The sequence below is a fragment of the Capsella rubella genome, unplaced genomic scaffold (assembly GCF_000375325.1).
Source record: "Capsella rubella cultivar Monte Gargano unplaced genomic scaffold, Caprub1_0 scaffold_7, whole genome shotgun sequence".
Classification (NCBI taxonomy): domain Eukaryota; kingdom Viridiplantae; phylum Streptophyta; class Magnoliopsida; order Brassicales; family Brassicaceae; genus Capsella; species Capsella rubella.
The window spans coordinates 5,636,890-5,663,613 of record NW_006238917.1 but is presented as its reverse complement, the minus strand read 5'-3'; the positions used below and the strand labels follow the sequence as shown (position 1 = coordinate 5,663,613).

Genomic DNA, 26,724 nt, shown 5'->3' with positions numbered 1-26,724 from the left:
AGCAATTGTTCACCACTCCATTATATATAGAAGATGATTCGCTACGAAACAATTATTTAGTTAATACTCACTTTACAAAGTACAAATAACGAATATTAAATTGGCAAGGGTCAATAATCATTGATTCCGTAATAACTGAACTGAACCAATGCACAATCCAATGCATTAAGGATTTAAAAGAATAATACACTCTTCTTCTGTTCTATAAATGCCCCTCACATAATAATATCTTCTTCCACCAATTTCTCCACACACAAAAAAAAAAGTAGTTTCATTTGATTCACTCACTAAAACAAAACGCATGCAGACAATGGAAGGACGACAATATAATTACCAAGACAGGAGAAACACTAGCTCCTCCATGTTGGTGCCTCACTCACCGTGGCACTCTCCAGTTCCTTATCTCTTTGGTGGTTTGGCCGCCATGTTGGCTCTCATCGCCGCCTCTCTTCTCATCCTCGTTTGTTCTTACTGGAGACTCTCCGGATCTGCTCAGAGTGATCTCGAGGGCGGAGATGATGCCAAACCCGACGGGGACACTAACAAGACTGAGCCTACGACGATGCCGGAGAAGTTTCTCGTCATCATGGCTGGAGATGTCAAACCTACTTACTTGGCCACCCCGGCGACTCGGTCTGAGAAGAGCTGTACTTGCGGCGATCATAGTAGTGAAGAAAGAAGAAGAGGAGGGTAGTATGTTCAAGTGGTACGGCAGAGCACCGGAAGTTACGGTGAGCTCTTCCTAAATCAATCAGTACGGAATACTTTTGGATTGTTTAGCCAGGCTCAATAGGTCATTACGTGGACCTTACTAGAGGAGCCGGGAGCGGGTGGTATTGTTTTCATTTCTTTTTGTTTGCATCGTTAAGTTTTGGTCCTTTTTTTTTTGTCGACTGTCCTAGTTCTCCACTATTTCCTGTATTCTGTCTCATGAAGGAAATGTAATTTTTATTAGAGTTTAAAGATATGATTAGTAATACTAATTAATGTAAAAAAGATTAGTAACTTAAGTGATACGTAAGAAAAAAAAAAGAGTGGGATGTGGCGACATTGGCACGTGCCGAATATTAAGCTAATTTGTTGCGGCGAGCCGAAGTTGAGCATTATTCTCCTTTGCACCTTTATTCCTAAATTTCTAAATATATCACTAAGTGTTGTCAACAACTAACCATTTTTATCTCCAAAAAAAAAAAACCCGGCATATACAATTTATCTTTTATAAATTATAACCATTCAATGAAACTGACGAAACATCGTTAGACAATGAAATATTAATTTTCGGGATGATCCGACAATGCAAACAGTGACATATATATTGGATGGAGACTACACTTGCAAACAACTGAATAATTGTTTTTTTTTTAGCATGGGGCAAGTGGTCAATGGTTGTGTCATGTGTGTACGTCCTTTCCTTTTCTTGTCCAGTTCATTACTATGTTTATGTGAACGTGTCAAACAAACGAGATCGCAATTGATGCAAAAATAACTCAAACACCCAATATTAATCGTGCAGAACTCTATATTTCATTCTTGTGAATACCTCGGATGCCCCCTACAATGTCATTTAGTAGTTTCCCGTATCAACAACTTGTAACAAAATACATCAAGTGATCCAAGAATATAAAATTAGCGCCGGCCAAAACTTAAATATCAAAAACAAATTCTTATATATATATAGTCAGATTGTGTGACAAGAGAAGGATGAATCCCCTTTTTTTTTTACAAAGAACGAGTAGATCTGTACAGATTCATCGTTCAACAGAATGAATATCATTTGAAATAAGTAAATAACCAAAAAGAAAAGAAGAAGTTTGTAATGCAATCGCCTTCTTACAGTTCGCACCTCTGTATCGACCGAATCACACTTACTGATCTAGTCGGTGGAACACCGGTGAACCACGCACCGACTAATCTCAGCGGTTGAAAATAGTGGGGGCTAGAGACAGAAATGATCCATCATGTGGAAGACAACATCCTTGCCATCAGAATGTAACCAATATGTCTTAACCTACACATTACAATAAACATTATGTAAAATGCTCTTAACAAAATCGCTTTTGAGTTTTATAAATTTACCTGGATGGTACTATGAGCGACGTATCGTTGCTTGCTATTGTGAAAGCTGACATCTACTCTTTCCCAAGATAGCTGACTTAGTCCATGTATCATTTCCTCTACATTCCACAAAAACCATAACAGCATGAAGTTTCTGATGCTACGAATACAAGGAAGACCAATTGGACTATATATAGTATATTCTGAGGCAAGGATCTAACCGCACATTCGGAATATCTTATAGAGATATCAATATTTATAGCAGATCTTGGGAAAATATAAAGTGAGAAAGGAACAAACCTTCAAGATCAGTGTTTTGCTCTGTTACGACTGTGGAAGTTGACCCGCAACTACCATTCTCCACGTTTCCATGTTCTACGTATACAATGTGTGGATAGTTTGGATCAGTTGCTAAGAGATTTGGCTGGAAGATGAGAAGGTATAAGGGTTATTGATAAATTCCCGTCGCCACTAATGATGTGCACAAAATATAACAAGTAACCTCATACCTTTGGGAGCTCATTTGGACGGCGAATTGAAGATGTCCTCCATCCAACCATGGCTTTGTCATTAGTTAAGGCAAACTCTCGTAAATGATAGAAATGTGAAAACCACATTAACAGTTACTTAGAAAAAAATGCATTTTACAAGACATGCTTTTTTCAGGGAAGGATACAATCGAAATTCACGTTTGCATAGGCCACACGACGCTTGAAAACATGTAAAGCTGATCTGTTCAGGTCATAAGGAGAGGTAAGCATATCTTAATCTGCAAGTCACCAATAAAAACAAACAGAGACCAAAGCAATTACATGAATTTTAAGTCATCACAATCTGTAGCCATTCGGATAAGAAGTGGAGGATTTCCATCATCGTTGTCCACCAGAAACAAATGTTTTCCAGTCCTACCAGCAGCCAAGTGAGCAGTTTGGGATGCTGTTCTTTCCAGAAACGGAAGGCCACAAAGAATCGGGAACTGAGAGGATGAAGACAAAGCACAAGCATGTCACACAGAAACATAAAAGATCTATATTCTGTATATATAAATATGCAAACCTTACAGAATTTTTTTGACCTAGACATGCTATCTATAACATCAATTCACCTGTCTATGCCCTCTTGAACCAAGGTGAGGCGTTGCGAAAGTTATAAAGTTCATAGGTTCTAACCCAGCAATTTCGCCTCCTCTGGCGCTCTTGTCCTTGGAAGGAGAGTCCAAAGAATCGACTTCCCCTGGCTGTCCATACAGCTTCCCTATAGCATATCTTGCAACAAGACCTCCTAAAGAATGAGCCACAAAAGAGATCTTCTTCAGCCCAGTTCTCTTTTTAACAACAGCCAAAACCTTCACAAGATTTCAAACATGGAAATCAAAAACTACAACAAACCACCAACCAATTTGCAGATGAAAGAAAAAAACAACAATGCTGGCAAATACCTCATTAGCTAGCCTTTCTCCCATTTTATCAACACCATCAAATGTCAACGTTGCACTATTACTCTCGCTACCTGCTTCATCAAATTCATCAAAATCAACAAATCCTACAGAACAGAGTATTCAAAACCACAAACTCTATAGGTTGAAGAAGAAACACGCACGGTGAACAAGTACTTTGTCCGGGAACTTCTTCACGAACTGCTCCGCCGCATATTTCCAATCCGCCGCACTAAATCACCCATCCGACACAGGAATCAGCAAAGTATTTAATTAACTGTATTCGTTTGGAAGCTCTTTGATTGTGTTTACCTGCCAACGATTCCGTTAACCATGACCACCAAATGATCCGGCTTCTCAGCAGATTCCATAACATCCGCATCGAAAAAATCCTCACCGCCGTTGTCTGTCTCCGTCTTCAGCTCCCTTTTGCTCTGATTCGCCGCGAAGCAACCGATTCCAAGGCGGCTCATCCACTCCATTTGATCTGGTTTCTTTGATCGAGCGGGAAATCGAAAGTGTAATCCGAGACGGAACTGGAGTTGACTAAGCCGAAGAAATCGAGGTGAAGACGGAATCAAATCGGGGATTGAGATTTGGAATCTGGACAAGGAAGCGATCATGTGGAAGTAAAGCAAGCAATAAGAAGAAGGAAGTAGTAATCTTCCTGACTACCGAAGTGACGAGAAGTCGCTTAACTTTTCCGGCGAAGATGTGTTACATTTGCGGTTTTTGCGGAGGCGTTAATGAACAGTAGCGGTAACACATAGAAACACTTGGTCAGAATCCTTTTTTTTTTTGTTTTTAACAACCAAAAATATATTAATATAAGTTTGGATGATAAATTAATTCTATAATAAGAGGTTAAAGATGGATCCACTATATTTAAGGTAATTTTATTAACAGAAAGTGAGAAAACTATAAAATTAACTCTAATTTTGGAAGGTTTATAAATTACATATACAATCTATATATAATTATGTTAATAATATGTAGAGATTTATTATGTTACAGTTACATTTAATAATTAAAATTAAATTAAAAATAAATAGTAGAGAAGAAAAGCAATTACATCTCATCTCAATATAAAATGTAGAGATTTATTTCATAAGAAAAAATACATTTGGAATTCTTTACTCTTTCTAAATAATTGTTTGCATTTGGATTCTCTGTTGAAAAAAACAAAGCACAATTAAATCAATATATTGCATGGTACTCACTTGATTATGTACGTTTCACATGTTTGACCAAAAAGTTGATATCAAAACTAAGCAGTAGAAGAACCTCTTCACATTCTTTTCATTTCCATTTGTCTTATATATGCGATATTTGCTCATTCAGTCGGTTTTTTCGATCATATAGTATAAAGCGATCTTATGAGTACCCAAGCTACGGTTTGATATACAGTATGTTATATAGCTATTAACACCTATAAACGTACTCGTCAAGGAAGAGGTTCAACCATGAATTCCTTTTGAGTGCTTAGTAAATTATAGTAAGGTTACACCAAACTCAAAGTATGCGACAGCAAAGTCATGAACACCCAAAAACAAATGAACAACGTGAAGAATAACCCCATCATGCAAAAACTAAACGACGTATAACGCGGAGATGTGTGTCTTTTCTACTTTCAAATAGAAACAATGTTGTGAGTGCACATATGGGTTGGCATGTTGACATATTGGAGTGTTGCGTGACTAGCTAGTGACGACGACCCACCATCAACCCATATCAGCCTATCTAATACGGCCAACATTTAGGGTTCACGGGATAACACTAACACAATCATACCCTCTACATTATCATATATATCTCTCCAATAGTAAATTCCATATATATTTGTCCTCAATATCTTCTTTCTTTTTTTTTTCTTTCTAAAATCTACAATCTGCCAGACAAGACAATCTTTCATCACATTGGTAACCCACGTTATGCGGTTTAAAAATAGACATGAGCCGCTAAACAAAAAAAAAACCTCAAAATTGTATCCATACATTTCCAACACAATTTATCGTTTCCTTAATTTTCTCTGTATATTTAAATAACACACTTAAACCCTCCGAATCCATTAATCTCAAAAAAAAATAAATGAGGATGAGTTCATCCTATTTACGAGTAATATTACTCTTAGGTGCCATCAATGTCGTCGTTTCTTTATCAATAACCAGAAGTAGAACAATAACCAGATCTTCATCATCATCAACAACAATGACCAGATCTTCATCACTTGGTCAGGTGTTCCAGATCTGTAAGGGATTGTGTCATGGATGTGACCACGACTCCTTGCAGTTTTTGTTCCGACACAACCTGGTCCGTGCCGCAAGATTCGAACCTCCTTTGATGTGGGACACAAGGCTCCAGCACTACGCTCAAGGGTGGGCTAATCAAAGAAGGGGAGATTGTGCTTTGAGACACTCTTTCTCAAACGGACAGTTTAATCTCGGCGAGAACATCTACTGGGGATTCGGCGCCAACTGGTCTCCCGCCGACGCAGTGGTTGCTTGGGCCAGCGAGAAGAGGTTTTACCATTACGGCTCCAACACGTGCGACCCTGGTCAGATGTGTGGCCATTACACACAGATCGTGTGGAAGAGCACGAGGAGGGTCGGGTGCGCACGTGTGGTTTGCAACAACGGTGGAATCTTCATGACTTGTAACTATGATCCTCCCGGTAACTACATCGGCCAGAAACCCTACTAATTAATCATCATTCATCTATTGATCCAGTTCTCTTAAGTCATCTTATTTTAGATTGTATCATGACTTCTTGAGGAATTTAGGTGGGTGTATATTGTGTATTTTACTAGATTAATAGAAGTCTTTGTGGGTTTGTGATATTAATTATCATAAACGGTTATCCATATACCCGTAAGAATGACCAATATATATGTATAAAATACAACAAGATGATATGATTCTTTAAGAAAATTTCCAAAATGCATGCAAACGGAAAATAATATTGTTTGGGATTTAACTTGGTCTAATCTAAGTAGTATTTAGCCATGATGTAAGAAAATTAATAGGAACTATGGAAGGTCTTTTGTATACGAATTGAAAAAATCATTTGGGGATACATGACCATCACAAAATGAAACAATGAAATGTTCATAACACCTGCAGCAGCTTAATTAAATACACACGATGATTAGAAAGAAAAAAAGACACAGAGAACAAAAACATATATAGATTAAGTAATTAATCACCAACGTTGATTGAAAACGAAAGTGTTAGAAAAAGTTAGTAAGGCTTCTCTCCAACGTAGTTACCCGGAGGGTCGTAGTTGCAAGTGATGAAAACTCCTGCGCCGTTCTCGCAGACAACTCGAGCGCAACCTATGCGCTTGGTGTCACGCCATACGATCTGAGTGTAGTGGCCACACATACCGCTCCCTTCACATGAGTTGGTCATGTGGTTGTAAGACTTAGCCTCTACGGTCCATGACTCCACTGCAAAAGTCGGTGTAAAGTCCGAGCCACTCCCCCAGAAAATGTTCTCACCATATGGACCGGTCGAGTGGGTTAGGGAGCAGTCGTATCGCCTCTGGTTAGCCCACCATGTTGCGTAGCTCGCGATCTTGCCGTCCCACACCAATGGAGACAGACCTGTTCGGAATGAAAATTTACAAGTCAATACAACACTACTAATTAATAATTTACTTTGATCCCACAGTTATACAAAAAGTGATATCCAAACTGTTCGTTTTCTAAGGTAGTCCATTTCCTTAGATCGTGTTATAAGGTCCCAAACAAAACAAAATATACCTGCAAGGTCTTTATCTATAAGAAAATATCAGAATAATGAAATATTTTGTTTATACAAATATAACCCTAGGATGATATTTTGAGACGTAAATTTTGGCCTATAAGAAACTCTTGAGCAAAAAAAGTAACATTCGGTAGCTGAACAACAGTAAAGTAGAAAATGTAAGATAACAATGTTAATCGTTCAACTTGTAGTTTTTATGAATATATGACAAAATTAATTACAAAGATCCCAAGTGTCCATTTATGTTGTTTATGCTCATGAGGTCTTAACTATTATATAATTTCATAATTAAATTACCTAGGCCGCCTCGGACAGTATTATGTGGATCAAGAAATTGTTGTTCGAAGGAGCCCGTGGGTGGTTGGTAGGTGGGAGGAGGACGATAGAGGATAGGTTTGGGGATGGGAGTTGGGAGCGGCTTGGGGTTTGCGACGTAGGGAGAAGGGCTCGGGACTGTAGGTAGCCGGGGACGGTAATAGTCTGCATGAACGGCTTGGATGGCGACTAAGAGAATGGCAATTGCGAAGAGTATGGTTGGGGTTGATGTTGTGGTCGCCATCTTGGCTTTCTTTGTGGAGTGTTGCTCCAAAGATTTTATTTTGGATGGTGGAAGAGAAATGAATTGATGAGGGTGATTATTTATACAGTATACACCATGTTTAAATTAGTGCATAATTAATAATGATGACAAAACGCAATTTGGGAATGTCAACTAGAAGTGGCTTCCATGTTCGATTATGTTTACCACTTACCACCACTTGTCGCTTTAGTAAAGAAAAGAGTTTGCAGATATTTTAACCATGCAACTAGGTTGTTTATTATTCCATATATATATACATATATATTTTGTTCTTAGCCAACTAAAGATAAATAAAATCAGACCGAAGTATTGAGAAATAAAAACTATAAAAAGGTGAGGTTTATGATAATAAATCCAACAATTCTAAATAACCATAAATTATCTTTGAATTAAGGACACAAAAAAAAAAAAAGGATACACTTTGATTAAAGAAGAAACTTCATTCTTCAGTACACGTGTAACGTACGGCGTGGATCATATCAGGAGAATGTCGTAGTGGGGGGCGCTTTGCCTTTATGACAAGTTGTTGACACGTGACTAGCACGGCAGCTCCACCGTAAAAAGCCACCACACCCTACCACATATAAAAAAAAAAAGCACACTCAAACTCTGTTCGTCGTCAAACCGAGGTTGACCCGTTTAATTCCCACTCAGGCGACCGGACATGTAATTTTCTCTTTCGCTTGCTTGGTATTTTTTTTTTTCTATTGATCACTTGAGAGAGTTATGTGAAGTGTTATGCAATTTCGCGGAGAGGATTTGGTTACAGGATTTTTGGGTTTCGTGTTTATTTTTCTGGGGATATGGATGATCTCTCCGAGAGTATATTTTTTTAAATCTCTGATTCTGATGTATGTAATTTTTTTTGTTTGCAGATCTCAGAAATTAGGGGTTTTTATATTCTAGAGTTAGTGTAATATGAAGAGGAGCTTAGAGGGGAACGATGACGACAAACATGAGCGAAAGCGTCCTGCTCTTGCTAGGTTTTTTTTTTTTTTAACTCTTCATCTCCCTGTAAATTTTTTACCCGATTGAAAAAACTTACTTTTGGCTGGTCCTTTTGATTTCTATGGTGCAGTGTGATTGTTGAGGCTCTTAAAGTTGACAGTTTGCAGAAGCTTTGCTCTTCTTTGGAACCTATCCTCCGCAGAGTTGTAAGATTTGTTTACTTTTTCTTTCCACTTCTTGCTCTGTTTTCTGTTCTTGTATTTGAGAACTTAGTTATGTTTAGGTATGTATCAGCTCTCATTATTAAGGCCCTATTACGGTATTGCTATTGGTCAGGTTAGTGAGGAAGTGGAACGTGCTTTAGCAAAATTAGCACCTGCTTCGCTTACTGCAAGGTAATATCTTTTGTTGAATGGCGAATTTACTATATAACTTAGTGGCCCTTGGATATTGTTTTGTGATTTTTAGCTTATTCGAAATTAGATAGTGTATTTCCTGATATGTATGACCACTTTACAGTTCTGTGTCTTCTCCGAAACGTATTGGATGTTCAGATGGCCGAAATTTGCAGCTGCATTTCAAGTCTAGGTTATCTCTCCCATTATTCACTGGAGGGAGGGTGGAAGGAGAGCAAGGTGCTGCTGTCCATGTTGTATTGATTGATGCAAACAGTGGCCGTCCTGTAACATTTGGACTCGAAGCGTCTCTGAAGCTTGATGTTGTTGTGCTTGGGGGTGACTTTACCAACGAAAATGATGAAGATTGGACCCAAGAAGAATTTGATAGTCATGTTGTAAAAGAGCGCGAAGGAAAGAGACCGTTGCTTACTGGAGACTTGTGTGTTGTTCTCAAAGAAGGAGTTGGCACTTTGGGTGAGGTCACTTTCACAGATAATTCAAGCTGGATTCGTAGTCGGAAGTTCAGACTTGGTTTGAGGGTCGCCTCTGGTTATTGTGGTGGCATACGCATACGTGAGGCAAAGACAGAAGCTTTCTATGTTAAAGATCATAGGGGAGAATGTATGTGTTTTCTTTTCTTGATATCTTTGTGACTTATGCTTGCCACTTCTCTTTCTTCTGAATCAGTGTGTTGTCGGATTGTTGTGTCTAGTGTACAAGAAACATTATCCACCTGCTCTGAATGATGAGGTGTGGAGGTTGGATAAGATTGGTAAAGATGGTGCGTTCCATAAGAAGCTAAAAGCTGCAGGAATAGTCACCGTGGAAGGCTTTCTGAGAGATTTGGTCAAGGATTCTGCAAATTTAAGAGCTGTAAGTACCTATAACGTGAAGCTCATTGCTATTGGATGAGAATAACTTATTCAATTTACGCTCATGAATAACTATACTTGTCTGATGTGTGTCTAGATTCTTGGAAGTGGCATGTCAAATAAGATGTGGGATGTGCTAGTGGAGCACGCAAAAACATGTGTCCTAAGCCGTAAACTTTATGTTTACTATTCTGACGATTCAAGGACTGTCGGCGTTGTGTTCAATAACATCTACGAGCTAAATGGCTTTATATCTGGGGACCGATACTTATCTGCTGATTCACTCTCTGAAAGCCAAAAGGTCTGTTAAATTCTCCTTAACTTTGGCACTTACTTGCTTTGTGCTGGTTGGTATTATTGTTTTCCTGATGTTTGATTCTATAATTCACTTATGTAATGTGTATGCGGTAGAATAATTTGTTTAGTGTTTAATTCTTAAAGGTGTATGTGGATGAACTGGTGAGGAAAGCATATGAAAATTGGAACCAGGTCGTGGAGTATGAAGGCAAATCTCTTTCGAACTTCAACCAACCTGAGAGGTTGAATATTTCTCAGAATAATCCTGCAGCGACTTTGGCAAATTACTCTACCACCTCTGCTGCTGACAATCCAATACATGTGACAGTAGTTCCATCTGCAGTCCCTCCTAATCAGTCTCCAGTGCATTCAGAATTTTCAATGGGAGGTTTGGAAATCAGTCCCTTGTAAATCACCAAATCGTTTAGCTATTGCGTTCTTGGTTCTGTATCATAAGATTACATTCTAATTTCAGTCTTTACTGCAGAGTATAATCAAACGCTGACAACAGCCCAGCCTCATAATCCGCAAGAACTATTCGACATTGGTTTGCAGCAAGATCAGTTTATGGGAATACGTCAACATCAAACTCTGGCCACCATAGAGAATGCAAATGTAACTGGGTTCGTTCTTGGTCCTCCACAGTCAGCCACATGCGGGTACCAAGACATTGAATCTTCTGTTGATCAGGGAAATCTTAATCTTTTTGATGACTGGTCAAAACATCATGGGAACGACTTATTCTCAGAGGAAGAGATCCGGAAAATAAGCCATGAATTGTTAGCTAATGAGGACATGCAAGAGCTGCTCCAGCTCTTCAGCATGGGAGGTGGCAATGGGGAAGATGGGTTTGCTTTCCCATCATTTATGCATAATACACCGAGGACGCAGGGATCTGATGAGGAGGGCCATGGGCGATCAGGAAAAGCGGTTGTTGGGTGGCTAAAGATAAAAGCTGCAATGAGATGGGGATTCTTCATCAGGAGGAAAGCTGCTGAGAGGAGAGCACATATTGTGGAGCTTGATGATGAACGATGATGGTTAATGGATAGTCAGGTTGCTTGCTAGTATATACTAATAGTAGCCCTGTACAGGTTAGGGATGGATATAAACATCACTTACAGTCTTACCGATATGAATTGTTCCTTGATGCGTAGAGCATTTGAGGATGTTGAAACATCTTCAAGAATACAGTAGAGTATTGAATTAGAATCTCCCCGAGTTCTTGGTTTGTAATGCGTTTTCTTGTTGCAAGAAACAAGGCCATGGCTTCAAAATCAAATCCCTGCATTTCCCTTCTATTTGATTAAAGACCCAATAATTAGAGACTCAATACCCAACTTCTGAAAAACATTTCTCTTGTCTTAAACTTTTTTTTCTTCCAAATCAAGTATTAGGACTCGAGAACCAAACAAGCATATATTTAGACCATGCAGCACGTAACATGTCTACATGTTTTCGTACATAAAGGACTAAACCAAATAATAAAATTCCAAATTATATTTTTATTTTGATATTAACTGCTAATTTGATTATAAAGAACTTGTTTATTTATATAAGTTTTCTAGCAAACACATCGAAAATACTTTTTGTAAACATATCAAAAAGAAAAAAAAGATCAGAAAACATAAATCAAAGATTATGGATTAAACTTCATCTTTACAGTAGTAGGTTCTAGAATTTATGTGCGTGTGGGGAACTGATTCTGAAGAAGGATGTCACTTGGATCCTTTGGTTAATACGAAACTTGTCAATAAAGATGGCCATCATAAAATAAGTAGGGAGAGATGTTAGCTGTGTCCCATACGCCTATCTAGAAAAGGCGACGATGGTCAAGATTAAATAAAGACATTTTAACAAAACCGCGTCTCCAACTCCAAAGACCAAAGCCATTTTAGCCCATCACTTTTCCATCTTCCAGCTGTCCGAATCAAGATGCGCCTTCTTTCTTCACCAAACCAAACCTATCGTCCCCATCGAACCTTCCTCTCTCTGACTGCCTCTGTTCTTACTATAAATACAACCAAATACGCACATCACCCTAAAACAAACAAACCTAAACTTAACAACAAAGACATAATATATAGGCAATGGCGGTGATCAATTACTCTACCATCATCGCGGTTCCATTGGTTGCTGCTCTTATGATATGCTCTGTTTCCGCCAACTTTCAACGAGACGTAGAGATAACTTGGGGAGATGGACGTGGGCAGATCACAAACAACGGCGATCTTCTCACGCTCTCTCTTGACAAAGCCTCTGGTTCAGGATTCCAATCTAGGAACGAATATTTGTTTGGTAAAATCGACATGCAGATCAAGCTCGTCGCCGGTAACTCCGCCGGAACAGTTACCGCTTACTATGTATGTCCCATTAGCTTTATAGTGTTGTTTTCTAAAGTTACACATATTTATTAGAATAGTTTAAGTGCTAACTGAGCTTTTTTTTTTTTTCTGGATTTACAGCTGATATCTCCTGGATCTACATGGGACGAGATTGATTTCGAGTTCTTGGGAAATTTAAGTGGTGATCCTTACACACTTCATACCAATGTCTTTACGCAAGGCAAAGGCGATAGAGAGCAACAGTTCAAGCTTTGGTTCGATCCCACTAGTGATTTCCACACTTACTCTATCCTCTGGAACCCACAACGCATCATGTAATTGAGTCTTCTTCTTTCTTGATCCCAACACCGTTGCAAAAGAGTATTTTTGTGTGTCTTGTTTGATCCGAACACCAATCTTGAACAACTCTTTTTTAATATAATCTTGTTTGGTTTGTCTATCAATTCAGATTCTCCGTGGATGGAACTCCGATAAGAGAATTCAAGAACATGGAATCTCAAGGAAATCTGTTTCCTAAGAACCAGCCGATGAGAATGTACTCGAGTCTATGGAACGCAGAAGACTGGGCCACAAGAGGTGGTCTCGTCAAAACCGACTGGTCTAAAGCTCCATTCACCGCCTCCTACCGCGGCTTCAACGAAGAAGCTTGCGTCGTGGTCAACGGCCAGTCGTCATGCCCTAACGGGTCAGAACAAGGTAGTCGTGGTTCGTGGCTGTCCCAGGAGCTAGACTCTACGGGTCAAGAACAGATGAGACGGGTGCAGAGTAATTACATGATCTACAACTACTGTACGGACGCTAACAGGTTCCCTCAAGGTCTTCCACGCGAGTGCTTATCTGCGTAGAGCTTTTAAGCAAAAGATCCAAAGCCATGGAAATCAATACTATTCTTTCATTCATCATATAAAGTATCAAATGTTTGGTTACATATTACTTCATTCTATGTGAGTATATGTGTATTTATGACCTTCCCAATCGAACGTAGTTACGTACCATTAGAAAAACTAAAGTCATATAGACCAATGTGAGAACAGATAAAACGAATGGAAACAGAAACGGAGTACTATACCGAACGAACTGATTATCTCAATACCAAAAAATTGAACAAACGTAAACCCTACAAAACATTTCAAAGCCTCCGGCATGGCCATGAGTCATGACGTCTCGTTGAGCTCCTTAACAATGTGAATTTTCTCATGCTATCCTTAGGACCTGTTGTGTTCTAATGGATAAATATCTTATGCTTGGTCCAACATTTTGAAGGAGGTTATGTTATTTTCTTTGTCCGTTTTGTATGTTTTCTCCCGTTATTTACCAATTACACTCGTACATGTTCCCAAGTTTGATTACATATTATGATAGATTAGCGGTTAAAATAAAACGGTATAATTATAAACCACTAGACTACAAACTCAGGTTAAGACAATCTTACTTGCATCACACAGACGACTAATTAAAAGCGATATTAACCTTTCACCCTCTTTTTTTATTTGTTTTGGTTCAAGTTCAACAACCTTCCACCTTCTTTATTCACTTAATCAACCACTTCATCAAAAGCGATTCCCAATTTATCTATCACTATACGTCGTAATATTTAGATTTTACTGTCTCAACAATTAATCAACAAAAATTTCATGTCTATTGGTAGAGTAGTATATTCCATTTTATTTGATCTCAAAGTATAAACGAATTTTAATTTTAACATTATGTTCTGAGAATCTTGTTATTGTCTCCTCAGGCAAAAACTATAAACTATATGCAATTTGCATCTATATATAAGATTTGACTATTAAATAATCTAATACTTTTAACAGTTGGATCTTTCAACCCTTCTAATTAATAAATAATATATGGTCTTTTGATCGAACTAATGTTGAGCAAAAACAGATTTACTTTGATGACAGATACCTATTATATAAACAACAATTAATCTATCTATTGATTTAAAAAAAAAAAAAAAATCCACGAACATGTCTAACTTGAACCGTGTAAGGTCGAATCTTTATTTAAATATTAATTACATACAAAGTTTAAGACTACCACGTCGATAATGTGCCTCCACGAAATAACTTCTCTTTATATAACCTCTTATATGAACAATTCATCTTAAACCATCAACAAATACTCATTTAATCACGGCGAGAAACAACAGAGGACAGGGAAAAAATGGCGTTTTACGCAACCAAACAGCCTCTCTTGTTGTCTCTCCTCCTCGCCATTGGCTTATTTGTGGTGGCTGCATCTGCCGGGAACTTCTATGAGAGCTTTGATATCACTTGGGGAGATGGCCGTGCCAACATATTCGAGAATGGGCAGCTTCTCACTTGCACTCTTGACAAGACCTCCGGCTCGGGTTTTCAATCCAAGAAGGAGTACTTGTTCGGTAAGATCGACATGAAGCTCAAGCTTGTCGCTGGAAACTCCGCTGGTACCGTTACCGCATACTACGTACGGAATCTCCTTGTGAAATTGATTGAATTTTAAATCTGATGTATTATAGTTCTTTTCATATTAATACCGATCATTAATACTATATATGTTGTGTGGCAGCTTTCGTCGAAAGGAGAGACATGGGATGAGATTGACTTCGAGTTCTTGGGAAATCTCACGGGTCAGCCTTACACTATCCACACCAATGTGTTCACCGGAGGTAAAGGCGACCGCGAGATGCAGTTCCATCTCTGGTTCGATCCCACCGCGGATTTCCACACCTACACCGTCCACTGGAACCCTGTTAACATCATGTGAGTACATAGTCTACATATAAGCAAATCCTACAATGATAATAAAACTTAACATATAAAATGTCTATAGTTCATGACATAAATGCTCGTTTCCTTGTGTCTGAAGCTTCCTTGTGGATGGGATCCCAATTCGGGTGTTCAAGAACAACGAGAAACATGGGGTGGCTTTCCCAAAGAACCAACCGATGAAGATATACTCAAGTCTCTGGGAAGCAGATGACTGGGCGACGCAAGGCGGTCGCGTGAAGATCGACTGGAACAACGCACCATTCAGCGCCTCCTACAGGAACTTCAATGACCAAAGCTCATGCAGCAGGACATCAAACTCAACATGGGTGACTTGCGACCCAAACAACAACTCGTGGATGTGGACCTCTCTCACTCCACACCAGTACGGACAGATGCAGTGGGTACAAGACGATTACATGATCTACAATTATTGTACTGATTATAAAAGGTTCCCTCAGGGTCTCCCCAAGGAGTGTACTAACCTTGAATGATCCTTCTATGAGAATTTTCGACCACCTCATCAATAACATATTTATTTTCCTTTCTTTCTTTTGATGTTACTTCTTTCTTTTGATGTTTCTGAGCTACGAATACGATAATACACACGTATATGTAATCTTCCAAGAAAATATTTTTTTTGTTTTGTTTTAATGTGAAGAAAACGTGCCAGTGCCAAGAAAATAATTTGATTACACTTGTACTCGATTATACACATTCTGTGTATCCAATGCGGTGTGATTGTTTATTTGGCGTCCTTTTTCAACTTCAGGGCTTTTAGCATTGCGAATTCAAATCCCATTTTTGGTTATCGAGAGAATCATCAATGTGCTTCAGAAAATGCAAGATAAAAGAAACACACAACAATCAAAACAACAAAATTCCATAAATTCCATAAATTGATGAGAATAATAAAAATATCCTAAAGATAAATATAAATGTAAATTATACTTTAAGGATAAATGTAAATATTCCTAATCATGATCTTCTAAATCTTTCTAGATCTTCATGATTTCTATAATCTTCAGTTTGTCATTTCGGTCGATCTCAAGTCTCTATCTCCCAATTTTGTAGTTCAAAACCCCCGTGAGATAATTAAACTATGTACAATATGTCCTTTTATAAATATAGTAAAAATATTAATTATTTTTTCTAAATTTTCACGACCATGATAGTAAATGTTGATCGTCTCTGTTTTCTTCTAAACTTTATGGGGACCTATGGTAGGCTATTGGTTGAAGATTTGCTACGTGGATGGGTAATGATAGTGGCTGGTTACTATAAACGTATTAATAAAGGGTTTTGTAATCTATATACATGATCTTTAGTTAATTACCAAGAAGAAGTTTTGTCTCTTTATTTCTCGTTTTTGGTAGATTTACAGAAATTTTAACTAATAAAAGAAAGAAATTCGTTCTTTGGAAGCTTATGTTATATACTCAACAAGAATCTTTAAACTTTTTTTTTTTTAATTCTTTCTTTACAGCACTATTATTTTGTCTAACTCAAATGTAAATTCTTTTGACATGTTTATATTGTGAAATTTAGAAGTAGCAAAGATATGCTGTGGTACTGTAATTTCAAAGTTACGTTGAATGAATGCGTTGGTTGGTCCAACTAACTAATAGGGCCTAACATTAAAGACGTTAAGAGCCACATTTAGGAAATGAATTTGGACAGTCCAATTTAAAGCACAGAACGTGTCTCTCTTCGACAATGATTTTTCAAACTAAATTTGATATTTCGTTTCATATACAAAATTCAGTTGCATTTTCAGTATTTACAAACTTTGTTCAAGTCTCCATAATGCCACTTTTTTCCTCCATTCCATCCAAATTTGTCTCAAAGGAGAATTTAATCAAAATCACAATCAAAATGATTAAATCTATAAAAATCAGACGACGTTGTTTGGACCAATGAACTAGACACTTGAGCTTCTCCAGCTCGTGTATTTTGCATGTGGAAAGCTTGAAGATAATTTCTTACCAAAAAGTCTGCTCATGTTCGAACAATAATTTTATATCATTATTATTATTATTATTATTTTTTTGTGAACCATATAATTATTCTTTATGACAAAAAAATCAAGAGACAAAAGTTTAGTTTACATATAATGAAAATAGGTCCAAACAACAAAAACAAGTTAAGATTAGGTTTAGATGGTTGAATAGGATGGTAATTTATATAGAGTTGTCATTTTCCCTATTGATTACTATCTGGTTTAAGTCAAAATCACACCGTTTAATTAGACCCACTCGTGACAATCAATATATGAACAAATTAACATCTCTATATCCATTAATTATGTTTCGATTTAAATTAATAACAAAATCCATAAAAAAAGCAGGAGATAGTATAAGCTTTCTCAATATATACAGCGTTGTTCTCAAAGCATTAAGAAATCAACTCCCTAATCACGAAGAATCTCAGCTAACTATAGAGTAGTATCACTTTTAGAGATAAAGACAGAAAATTAAATTAGAGAGTCCGTACGGATCAAGTTCATTAGGAAGGAGTTAGTACTTAATCAAACATTCAATGCCAATGGAGAAGTCCAACTGTATTTGCATTTCAATCTCATACAAGTGATCTGCAAATTGCCGCGTACGTACGTTAATGTATATATATATATATATTTATATATCCACCTGCCAAATCCTTTCAACTCCAAACCATTCTCTATTTTATAATTTATAAACAGTTTACAAAATTTTATGTTACAGTCTTCCCTTTCATTCTCATAAAAGATACAACTAGCTACAATCTAACAGAAGGAAACAGAGTGGGAAACATTCCTGTGTACGTAGGAAAGGAAGCGAGATGGTGATGAAATTGAGAGAAACAGAAGTGATCCTGAGGCTCTGTATCGTCTTTCTTCTCCTCCTTACTGCTTGTTTGGTCGGTTTGGATTCTCAGACTAAAGAGATTGCTTACATCCACAAGAAAGTCAGTTTCAGATACTTGATTGCTCTAGAGTAAGTTCATCATTTTCCTTTACTTTTGTCAATTTGTATATAGATCTAGGTGTAACTTAATATAATCATTTCTCTTTATACAATACTAATATCATACAGTCAGATTATTGTGTCAAGAAAAAAAACACCTTGGAACCATCAGTGTATTAAAAACTCACTGAAACAAGCTGGTACACAAACACAACTGTATTTAGATTTGAGTTTTATGCACTCTGAAAAAAGGGTAATGACTAATGATTTCGTAGTTTTTTGGAAGGATCTTGTTTTAGGAAAATTTTCTGTTTTTGTTAAATCTAGACGAAAATGACTTTTTGTACAGTGGGGACTTGTACTCTTTAATTATTTTGTCTTGGTTTAACAACTCTTTAATTAAGAATCATCTCTCACAATAAAAGTTAGATATAAGTTTACAATTTGACATACTATACTTAGTTCAAATGTGTGTGTGTGTGTGACAGGGCTGAGTTATACATAGATGTTGGGGTTGCTGCGTATAATTTGGTTCAATTAGGACTTCATTGGCACAATGTTGAACAAAAGACTTCCAATCCCAAATGGTTCTCTTACCTCTTGGATCAGGTATATGCTTAACTCTTTTAATTTAGACTACCGTTGATGATACTATATATATTATGTGCATGTGTGATGATAAACGTAAGTAAAATAGACGGCGGCGTACGTGGTTTTCGCGGGGACAACTGCGGCGGCGCAACACTCAATGCTGGTGGTAACGGGTTCACAGGAGCTTCAGTGGATGAAGTGGTGCTACAAGTTCACAAGGTTCTGCTTTCAGATGGGAAGTGCCATCATCTTAAACTACATAGCCGCGGCTCTCATGGTCCTCCTCTCTTTTATCTCTGCCTTCAACCTCTTTCGCCTCTATTCTCCTAAACGTTTTTTCCGTTTTAAGTCCTCTTCCTAATTAACTAATGATCAATCTCATAATCCGAAATAATGTTGATCGATGTGAAGAAGAAAATGTTGATTAATTATTGATGCAACTCTCAAATCTCAATTTGTGTATTTTCCACTATGTACACGATAAGTCCGATAAATATCACCAGTCTTTTGCTTGAGAAAATAGGTGTCTACAGTGTACGTAACGTACGCACAATGCTTAGGACTTGGTGTTACTTAGATTGTGATATGATGGAGGAGTGATGAGGAAAAAGAAGGGAGCTTGTGTATATAGGAAATTAAGTTTACAGAGAAGGATAGAAAGATGAAGAATGAAGACTTGGGATTAGAATTTTTTGTTTTGTTTTTTGCTTAGTTTAGGACAGCATGCACTTGCCAATGTACACATGCAGTTTTTGACACCTAGCACAATCATGCAGTTAGACCAACACATGTGTAGATCTCAGCCATTATCCAGGATTCCATTTCAATCTTAACCATCCAAACTAGTTCAATCTGATAGTTTCTCTAATCAATTCTTAATTTTGGTAAATTTTATACAGATATCCGTCATAATTCGAAATGGCCTATTCATGGCTCAAACTCGAAGATTAGGTTATAAAATCTTTTTACACGATTTTCTAAATATAGAATTTTACCAAAATCCACCATTTTTGTAACCACGTAAATATCCATTTCACGCCATATCTATGTTAAGATTATATAACGTGTGCTATTAATTACTTTGAGCATATATTGTTTCTGTATTTATCGTTGTGATAAAATCTGAGTGTAAATTAGTCAAATAAATAAATAGAAAGTCCTTAATATCAACTTTTAATACGGTCAAAAATTAATTTATTTCCTTTGTTTTGGTCAAACATTTATTTCCTATTAATTGGCTCAAAATATTAGGAGTATCACAATGCATAATCATGTTACGTTAACAATGCTATGGATGTCCTCTATAGTCTATACCTTCATACTCCCCATATATATTTTGCTCTAGACTTTTTTTGTCATTGTATTTTGCTCTAGACTAAAAATAAAAAATGCTGCCCACAAAAGTCAAAGCAAAAGAAAAAGAAAAAAACGAAGCTAGTATCACAAATTGTATAAATTGACAAACCCTTTTTTTTTTTATTCTCTTTTTCTAAACTTGTCTCGTTTTCTCCAAGACACATCAAGCCGCAAACCTTGATAACTAAAAAGCTTCCTCCTCTCTCTCTTTTTGTTTCCTCTTTCTCGCTGTCAAAATCTTCCGGAAACACGAGAGACTCTTTGTTCAAGAAAACTTTCTCTGCCAATATCCTCAAAATCAATTTGATTGAACGAGTCACACCAATCAAATCCAGGCTCGTTTCTCAAAACCCACCTTCTCCTTTTCTTCTCTCACCGCCGCAAAGTACTATTCACCTTTTCAAACTTCTCCTCAAAAACTCTCTGTTTCTTCTTTCTCTCTGTGTCTAAGGACGATGAAAGAGTATTGGACATCTTTGGCTTCTTTACTCGGCGTTCTAGCCTTTTGTCAAAGCCTAATGAATTCAGTATTCCCACCGGAGCTCCGTTTCGCCTTCTTGAAACTATTCAACAGAATCTTTAAACTCTTCTCCACCTTCTGTTACTTCGACATCACCGAGATTGACGGCGTCAACACCAACGAGCTCTACAATGCCGTCCAGCTCTACCTCAGCTCCTCCGTCTCCATCGCCGGAAACCGTCTCAGCCTCACACGCGCCGTCAACTCTTCCTCCATCACCTTCGGCCTCTCCAACAACGACTCCATCGTCGACACATACAACTCCGTCACCGTCGTATGGGAACACATCGTTACACAGAGACAAACTCAAACCTTCGCTTGGAGACCAATGCCGGAAGAGAAACGCGGCTTCACACTCCGGATCAAGAAGAAAGACAAAAACTTGATCCTCGATTCTTACTTGGAATACATCATGGAGAGAGCTGACGAGATTCGCCGGATGAATCAAGATCGCCTTCTTTACACGAATTCGCGAGGTGGGTCTGTCGACTCGAGGGGTCTTCCTTGGGAATCTGTTCCCTTTAAGCACCCGAGTACCTTCGATACACTCGCCATGGATCCGGTTAAGAAGCAAGAGATCATGGAGGATCTCACAGATTTCGCAAAGTGTCAATCTTTTTACCAGAAGACAGGTCGCGCTTGGAAAAGAGGATACTTGCTTTACGGACCACCCGGAACAGGGAAATCGAGTATGATCGCCGCCATGGCTAACTATCTCCGGTACGACATCTACGATCTCGAGCTCACGGAGGTCAAAAGCAATTCAGAACTGAGGAAGCTCCTGATGAAGACCAGCTCCAAGTCGATAATTGTGATCGAGGACATTGATTGTTCCATCAATTTAACGAATCGGAACAAGAAACAGAGCAATGGGAGCTACAACGAAACAGAGGCGTTAACCGGGTCCGGTTTAAACGAGGATTCCGGTAATGGGGACACGATAACGCTTTCAGGTTTGCTGAACTTCACTGATGGGCTTTGGTCTTGCTGTGGCAGCGAGAGGATCTTTGTGTTCACGACGAATCACGTTGATAAGCTTGATCCTGCATTGCTAAGAAGTGGAAGAATGGATATGCATGTGCACATGAGTTACTGTACGTTTCCTTCTGTCAAGATCTTGCTGAGGAATTACTTGGGATACGAGGAAGGAGATTTAAGCGACGGCGTTTTGAAGGAGCTGGAGGAAGTGGTGGATAAGGCTGAGATTACGCCGGCTGATGTAAGCGAGGCTCTGATTAAGAACAGGAGGGATAAAAAGAGAGCTGTGAAAGAACTGTTGGAGGATTTGAGAAGTAGAGCGGAGAGAAATCAGAAGAATGGTGGGAGACAGAGGGATCAAAATGGGAGCTCGGAAGAGCAAGAGAAGATGGCTTTGGATAGTCCTTATGCAGAAGTGAACGGAGGAGAAGAAGAAGAAGAGATTGAGGATATCATTTGCAAAAGTAGTGATGATTATTAAGTGTTTATTTTTTTGTTTCGTTGTTCTTAATTAGGTTTTCAACACTTCTATGTTTACACACAATGTGAAAGTTGGTTGATCATTTCTTATTTTTTCTCTTTTTTTTTTTTTTTTGGGTTATTGAACTTTTTGAAGTAAGCTAAAGTGAACGCGTAATTGATGGAGATTAAGATTTTATGTATGCGGAGATCCGAAAATGCAAAAGATTTCTTGGTTACCACTAAGCATTTGGTAATGCTGTCTTTATAATAATATTGTCATCAACTTTTTGTTGAGTGGTACAGAATTATCATATAATAAGGATTTCTATATAGACATTTGATGAGTTTTCTTAGCTAAATAGATATTTTTTATATTAAGGAACGTTTTAGAGGACATCTAATTACGGTTGATATGTTATTGTGGACATATGTAACGTGGACAGTCATCTAATTAAGTGGTTTTATATCTGATTAAGTAAAATGGAAACTAGTTTTGTCGTAAAAAGTGATGATCCATTGGATAAGATCAATGCCTTGTCAATGTCAAAGTACAAAACACAGGACAAGCCTTATTAAGACCAAAACATTTGTGGTTGACATCTGTTTTAAAAAAAAACAAAAATTCTTTGCATTGTTTGTTGGACTAACACTGGACCTCACCATATGAAAAAAATGGTCATGTGTCGATATAAAACCATTTTTTTTTTTAAGTTACTTTATTCTGACTATCTACAATTAATATATAAACAACAAATGTTTTATGCTTCTGTCATTGATTCAATCAACCAAAGTGGATCTGTCCATCATCGTCTCTATCAATTGAAACATGAGTGTATTGTGCATCTAGATAATAAAATAAAATTGTCAAGTTCGCTAATAATATACATTTGGATGTCCCATATAAGAAGAGTTGGAGTTTCCGAAAGAGATAAAATAACAAAGTAAAAAACCTCGTGGAAATAATAATTGTGTAACAAGAAAATTTCCAAAAAGACGAATCGAAATATTCATACAAAAAAGGCAGATTTGATTTAGAAAGTGAGGTTGGAGGTGATGCAAGTACATCATGCTTTTGTCGGGAAAAAGTAGAGAAAACTATATATGACTTCTTATTATCTGATGTGGATTAACACACTTTTACTTTTCTTTGCGTCTCAATTTTTCGATAACACGTTCTAAAGGCTAAAGCATTTGATGCATGCAGGCTTATATAGTAGTAACAAAATGAGTAGAATATTGATTTGGTATATCGTAAGTAGAAAATAACACCTTGAAATTTAATTAATGACTATAAAGAAATTTTATGAGTTATATAGCCCATGAAGCCCAAATTAAAAGAAGTACCTTTCAATTAAAAAGGCCCAATTAAGAATATATATACGTGACAAAGGTCAATTTTTTTAATGTTTGGTCAAACTATGTTAGCAACTCCGACAAGATTCGTTGCTTTAACAAACCCATTCCGATCTTCTTCCACTAAGATTCCGATCTCCGTTTCTCTCTTTCCCGAAGCTTTTCTTCACAAACCATTGACCAGAGCTTCAGTACATCTTCGTTTCGTAGCGACGATGTCGACCCCTGCCGCTGCCGTCTACGCAACCATCACGCACGTCATTTTCGACATGGATGGTCTCCTTCTCGGTAACTTATTTGTCTTCTTTGATCTTTGTCTCTGTTCGATTTTTGTAATTGGCACTCTTATTATTACTAGTGATTTTTTTTTCATTAGTTCTCTGTTTGATGCGACTAAGGATTTTGGTTTTTTCTTTAAATGTAGTTTCTGTGGTTTTTTTTTTTTTTTTTAATCACTGTGAGTTCTGGTCTGAAATTTGGAAACTTTAGGCTTTTATAAGAATCTGGTTTCTCTACTTAAATTCTAAGAGCATCATTGGTCAATCTAGTTGCGGTTGGTTGATAAGAAAGGTTTAGATCAAGCTGGTCTTTAAGTTGTTCCGGTGAACATGTTTATGTATACTGTTGGCAGATACGGAGAAGTTTTACACTGAAGTTCAGGAAAAGATTCTTGCTAGATACAATAAAACATTTGATTGGTCTTTGAAGGCGAAGATGATGGGGAGAAAAGCCATTGAAGCTGCTAGGCTTTTCGTCGACGAAAGTGGAATCAGTGACTCTCTTTCAGCTGAAGATTTCATTGTAGAGAGAGAGTCAATGTTGCAAGGCCTCTTCCCTACAAGTGACCTAATGCCTGGTACAATCTCTCTTATCTAGTGTTGTAGATAAGTACACATTGTGAAAATTGATTGGTCCTTGTCGATTTTTTAAGCCATTCTTTCTTTTAATGCCTCTGTTTTATACTCTTTTTGAGCTCACTCATTACTCTAAGTATACAAGTGACTAGTAAGTTGCCAGTGTGTTTATACTCTTTTTGCTGTCATTTTCCAATATTCATCCTTTTTTGCAGGAGCTAGCCGACTTCTCAGACATCTCCATGGGAAAGGAATTCCAATTTGTATAGCCACGGGGTATGTCTTTCTGTATCAGCACATTGATTTACATATATATTGATAGATCACTCAGAGGGTGCAAATGGCTTTCTTCAGCTTCTTTGTATTCTTGGCATCTCTGATCTGATTTTTGCTTCTTTTTTGTGATGCAGAACACACACACGACATTTTGATCTCAAAACACAGAGACACCGTGAGCTTTTCTCGTTGATGCATCACGTCGTTCGTGGAGATGACCCAGAGGTGAAGGAAGGGAAACCTGCGCCAGATGGCTTTCTTGCTGCATCCAGGAGGTTTGAGGTAACAGATGGTCTATAAAACTATGCATATAAACCATAGTATAAAAATAAAGAACTCATATTAGCATGATGATGTTTTGAAAGTATTTTTGTAAGTTAATGTTTCCCTCTTCTTTGCTGAATTCATAGGACGGTCCTGTAGATCCACGGAAGGTTCTGGTTTTTGAGGATGCACCTTCTGGAGTCCAGGCAGCTATAAACGCTGGAATGTAAGTGGATTTCTTGTAACAGCTTCCAAGTTCTCATTAGTGGTTCATGTCGACCCTTAAAAGGCTAAACTATTGTCTTTGAATGGTCTGTGTCTTTTTGTGCAGGAATGTGATAATGGTACCGGATCCAAGATTAGATAAGTCTTACTGCGGTGCAGCGGACCAAGTTCTGGCCTCTCTGCTAGATTTCAAACCAGAGGAATGGGGCTTACCTTCCTTCCAGGATTCACACAACTAAACCTTTAAGCTTTTCAAAGTAACGTTATCCTCAATCTAACGATACTTGACTGGTTGACTTTGATTCTTTAGCAGATTCAAGCCTGTACGTGTACCCTATACTAGAAAGATCATTGCAAATTGTAGTTCTTATTGGTGTCATTTGAAATAAAATATTACTTTCTAATACAATTCTTCTATTTTATACATGGCTCATGACCATATAAATTCATGTGGTAGCCAAATTCGTAAGCAAGTCTTTTGCTACGATTTTTGTAGAAACCGACATGATTGGTACATGTCATTGAATGTTAAAATCAAACCCAATTGGACATCTCTACCTAACCAAAATTGTAACATATCTTCCACAAAGAAACTTCAATGATTGCTACAGGCGAATATTTTAGTTTCGTCGTTTGTAGTTAACGTACTTACATAATCAGAAGATTCAGAATTGAGGTCAGCACAAATACAACCAATAGATTACAAGAATATCTTAAGCAAATGTAAATATGTAAACAACGTAGCATCATCTTCGAAGAAGTGTTATTGATTTCTTTGTGTCATATTAATATGTTTTCCCACTCGTTAATCATTACTAATTATTATCAAATTATTTCTCTATCATCGTTATTGAAACTTTTGGTAATTGATAAGCATATAAGTACAAGTGATTTTTGAGGATCAGATCATTTGATAATTAAAGAGGACGCAAAGTTTGGCAAATCTTTACTCTATGTCTAAGCATTCACGTGCGCTTATGAACCGTCCAACATCAAAGTTTACTAACGTGCGCTTCGTATCAAAGCTTACATAGATTTGGCAAACTTTGATTTATTCTCTTGAAAACTATATGCTTAATATTTGCTGTTTATAGTAAAGAATTGTGCACCTATCAATTTTCCGATATATATGATGCGCCAACCCATATTTAATCGTAGTTGATTAGAGGGGACGTTATAGCCATCTTCAAGATTAACAATAATACTTAAATGTAACTGATTGACCACAAAAAGAAAGAAAAAAAGAAACACAAACTGTTTTGATGGTAAAAGTCACGTAAATGAAGTATTTAGTTCAAAGTGATATTTTTTTCTTTTCATTTTTGTTAACAACAGGTAATATGCGGTTTTGAATAAGGCACAAACCATTACGTTACAAGTTCTGCTCGTTGCAAAGTAATATAGATACATGAATCTTATTTCTTGATGGTATATTGTATAATATATGGTACCTTT

General features: G+C 37.4%; 10 protein-coding genes across 11 annotated transcripts; 8 read left to right on the top strand and 2 right to left on the bottom strand.

The window, feature by feature from the left end:
- The first annotated feature begins 260 nt into the window (after positions 1–260).
- LOC17877703 (protein GLUTAMINE DUMPER 2) lies at positions 261–1,010 on the top strand. The gene has a single exon (XM_006285824.2). It carries the CDS (start codon positions 302–304, stop codon positions 692–694), a length of 393 nt encoding a protein of 130 aa, XP_006285886.1. The 5' UTR covers positions 261–301; the 3' UTR covers positions 695–1,010.
- A 636-nt stretch (positions 1,011–1,646) lies between these two features.
- Positions 1,647–4,260, bottom strand: LOC17880918. Its single transcript, XM_023777853.1, has 10 exons — positions 3,803–4,260; positions 3,655–3,722; positions 3,494–3,564; positions 3,161–3,400; positions 2,868–3,031; positions 2,732–2,787; positions 2,565–2,617; positions 2,356–2,479; positions 2,077–2,174; positions 1,647–2,008 (listed from the first exon to the last, which is right to left on the bottom strand). The coding sequence occupies exons 1-10, from the start codon at positions 4,111–4,113 to the stop codon at positions 1,937–1,939; spliced, it is 1,257 nt and encodes a 418-aa protein (XP_023633621.1). The 5' UTR covers positions 4,114–4,260; the 3' UTR covers positions 1,647–1,936.
- A 1,324-nt stretch (positions 4,261–5,584) lies between these two features.
- LOC17879207 (pathogenesis-related protein PR-1) lies at positions 5,585–6,357 on the top strand. The gene has a single exon (XM_006285017.2). The coding sequence runs from the start codon at positions 5,585–5,587 to the stop codon at positions 6,188–6,190; it is 606 nt and encodes a 201-aa protein (XP_006285079.1). The 3' UTR covers positions 6,191–6,357.
- Positions 6,358–6,659: 302 nt separating this feature from the next.
- LOC17878702 (pathogenesis-related protein PR-1) lies at positions 6,660–7,840 on the bottom strand. Its single transcript, XM_006285069.2, has 2 exons — positions 7,553–7,840; positions 6,660–7,092 (listed from the first exon to the last, which is right to left on the bottom strand). Exons 1-2 carry the CDS (start codon positions 7,812–7,814, stop codon positions 6,728–6,730), a joined length of 627 nt encoding a protein of 208 aa, XP_006285131.1. The 5' UTR covers positions 7,815–7,840; the 3' UTR covers positions 6,660–6,727.
- A 573-nt stretch (positions 7,841–8,413) lies between these two features.
- LOC17880537 (calmodulin-binding protein 60 D) lies at positions 8,414–11,651 on the top strand. Of its 2 annotated transcripts, XM_006282510.2 has the most exons (9): positions 8,414–8,501; positions 8,711–8,818; positions 8,914–8,989; positions 9,120–9,178; positions 9,303–9,802; positions 9,894–10,054; positions 10,151–10,354; positions 10,495–10,738; positions 10,838–11,651. In XM_006282510.2, exons 2-9 carry the CDS (start codon positions 8,754–8,756, stop codon positions 11,386–11,388), a joined length of 1,860 nt encoding a protein of 619 aa, XP_006282572.1. In that variant the 5' UTR covers positions 8,414–8,501; positions 8,711–8,753; the 3' UTR covers positions 11,389–11,651. The 2 variants fall into 2 exon arrangements, with proteins under 2 accessions (XP_006282572.1, XP_023633620.1); XM_023777852.1 differs by lacking the exon at positions 8,414–8,501 and having other exon boundaries at positions 8,538–8,818.
- Positions 11,652–12,250: 599 nt separating this feature from the next.
- Positions 12,251–13,690, top strand: LOC17879496 (probable xyloglucan endotransglucosylase/hydrolase protein 23). Its single transcript, XM_006284185.2, has 3 exons — positions 12,251–12,713; positions 12,816–13,009; positions 13,144–13,690. Exons 1-3 carry the CDS (start codon positions 12,441–12,443, stop codon positions 13,538–13,540), a joined length of 864 nt encoding a protein of 287 aa, XP_006284247.1. The 5' UTR covers positions 12,251–12,440; the 3' UTR covers positions 13,541–13,690.
- Positions 13,691–14,819: 1,129 nt separating this feature from the next.
- On the top strand, positions 14,820–16,099 carry LOC17877498 (xyloglucan endotransglucosylase/hydrolase protein 14). Its single transcript, XM_006284940.2, has 3 exons — positions 14,820–15,143; positions 15,246–15,439; positions 15,546–16,099. The coding sequence occupies exons 1-3, from the start codon at positions 14,862–14,864 to the stop codon at positions 15,937–15,939; spliced, it is 870 nt and encodes a 289-aa protein (XP_006285002.1). The 5' UTR covers positions 14,820–14,861; the 3' UTR covers positions 15,940–16,099.
- Positions 16,100–17,984: 1,885 nt separating this feature from the next.
- On the top strand, positions 17,985–19,453 carry LOC17878259 (CASP-like protein 2C1). The gene is made up of 4 exons (XM_006282668.2): positions 17,985–18,049; positions 18,169–18,420; positions 18,879–18,999; positions 19,088–19,453. The coding sequence occupies exons 2-4, from the start codon at positions 18,266–18,268 to the stop codon at positions 19,340–19,342; spliced, it is 531 nt and encodes a 176-aa protein (XP_006282730.1). The 5' UTR covers positions 17,985–18,049; positions 18,169–18,265; the 3' UTR covers positions 19,343–19,453.
- Positions 19,454–20,352: 899 nt separating this feature from the next.
- LOC17879484 (AAA-ATPase At4g25835) lies at positions 20,353–22,410 on the top strand. Its single transcript, XM_006283503.2, has one exon. The coding sequence runs from the start codon at positions 20,793–20,795 to the stop codon at positions 22,314–22,316; it is 1,524 nt and encodes a 507-aa protein (XP_006283565.1). The 5' UTR covers positions 20,353–20,792; the 3' UTR covers positions 22,317–22,410.
- A 1,299-nt stretch (positions 22,411–23,709) lies between these two features.
- LOC17879738 ((DL)-glycerol-3-phosphatase 1, mitochondrial) lies at positions 23,710–25,695 on the top strand. The gene is made up of 6 exons (XM_006284162.2): positions 23,710–23,938; positions 24,282–24,506; positions 24,720–24,780; positions 24,915–25,062; positions 25,191–25,270; positions 25,376–25,695. The coding sequence occupies exons 1-6, from the start codon at positions 23,716–23,718 to the stop codon at positions 25,506–25,508; spliced, it is 870 nt and encodes a 289-aa protein (XP_006284224.2). The 5' UTR covers positions 23,710–23,715; the 3' UTR covers positions 25,509–25,695.
- The last annotated feature ends 1,029 nt before the right edge of the window (positions 25,696–26,724 follow it).

Bases quoted from the DNA above. Each gene is read 5' to 3' on its own strand.
- LOC17877703 (XM_006285824.2), top strand. From the start codon at position 302: ATGCAGACAATGGAAGGACGACAATATAATTACCAAGACAGGAGAAAC.
- LOC17880918 (XM_023777853.1), bottom strand. From the start codon at position 4,113: ATGATCGCTTCCTTGTCCAGATTCCAAATCTCAATCCCCGATTTGATT. The intron at 2,618-2,731 runs GTATCCTTCCCT...CTAATGACAAAG, and splicing joins TGCAAACGTGAATTTCGATT to CCATGGTTGGATGGAGGACA. The intron at 2,480-2,564 runs GTATGAGGTTAC...CTCATCTTCCAG, and splicing joins GTCCAAATGAGCTCCCAAAG to CCAAATCTCTTAGCAACTGA.
- LOC17879207 (XM_006285017.2), top strand. From the start codon at position 5,585: ATGAGTTCATCCTATTTACGAGTAATATTACTCTTAGGTGCCATCAAT.
- LOC17878702 (XM_006285069.2), bottom strand. From the start codon at position 7,814: ATGGCGACCACAACATCAACCCCAACCATACTCTTCGCAATTGCCATT. The intron at 7,093-7,552 runs GTAATTTAATTA...CATTCCGAACAG, and splicing joins TACTGTCCGAGGCGGCCTAG to GTCTGTCTCCATTGGTGTGG.
- LOC17880537 (XM_006282510.2), top strand. From the start codon at position 8,754: ATGAAGAGGAGCTTAGAGGGGAACGATGACGACAAACATGAGCGAAAG. The intron at 8,990-9,119 runs GTAAGATTTGTT...GCTATTGGTCAG, and splicing joins AACCTATCCTCCGCAGAGTT to GTTAGTGAGGAAGTGGAACG. The intron at 10,055-10,150 runs GTAAGTACCTAT...ATGTGTGTCTAG, and splicing joins ATTCTGCAAATTTAAGAGCT to ATTCTTGGAAGTGGCATGTC.
- LOC17879496 (XM_006284185.2), top strand. From the start codon at position 12,441: ATGGCGGTGATCAATTACTCTACCATCATCGCGGTTCCATTGGTTGCT. The intron at 12,714-12,815 runs GTATGTCCCATT...CTGGATTTACAG, and splicing joins GAACAGTTACCGCTTACTAT to CTGATATCTCCTGGATCTAC. The intron at 13,010-13,143 runs GTAATTGAGTCT...CTATCAATTCAG, and splicing joins TGGAACCCACAACGCATCAT to ATTCTCCGTGGATGGAACTC.
- LOC17877498 (XM_006284940.2), top strand. From the start codon at position 14,862: ATGGCGTTTTACGCAACCAAACAGCCTCTCTTGTTGTCTCTCCTCCTC. The intron at 15,144-15,245 runs GTACGGAATCTC...GTTGTGTGGCAG, and splicing joins GTACCGTTACCGCATACTAC to CTTTCGTCGAAAGGAGAGAC. The intron at 15,440-15,545 runs GTGAGTACATAG...TTGTGTCTGAAG, and splicing joins TGGAACCCTGTTAACATCAT to CTTCCTTGTGGATGGGATCC.
- LOC17878259 (XM_006282668.2), top strand. From the start codon at position 18,266: ATGGTGATGAAATTGAGAGAAACAGAAGTGATCCTGAGGCTCTGTATC. The intron at 18,421-18,878 runs GTAAGTTCATCA...TGTGTGTGACAG, and splicing joins AGATACTTGATTGCTCTAGA to GGCTGAGTTATACATAGATG. The intron at 19,000-19,087 runs GTATATGCTTAA...TAAGTAAAATAG, and splicing joins TCTCTTACCTCTTGGATCAG to ACGGCGGCGTACGTGGTTTT.
- LOC17879484 (XM_006283503.2), top strand. From the start codon at position 20,793: ATGAAAGAGTATTGGACATCTTTGGCTTCTTTACTCGGCGTTCTAGCC.
- LOC17879738 (XM_006284162.2), top strand. From the start codon at position 23,716: ATGTTAGCAACTCCGACAAGATTCGTTGCTTTAACAAACCCATTCCGA. The intron at 23,939-24,281 runs GTAACTTATTTG...TACTGTTGGCAG, and splicing joins CATGGATGGTCTCCTTCTCG to ATACGGAGAAGTTTTACACT. The intron at 24,781-24,914 runs GTATGTCTTTCT...TTTGTGATGCAG, and splicing joins CCAATTTGTATAGCCACGGG to AACACACACACGACATTTTG.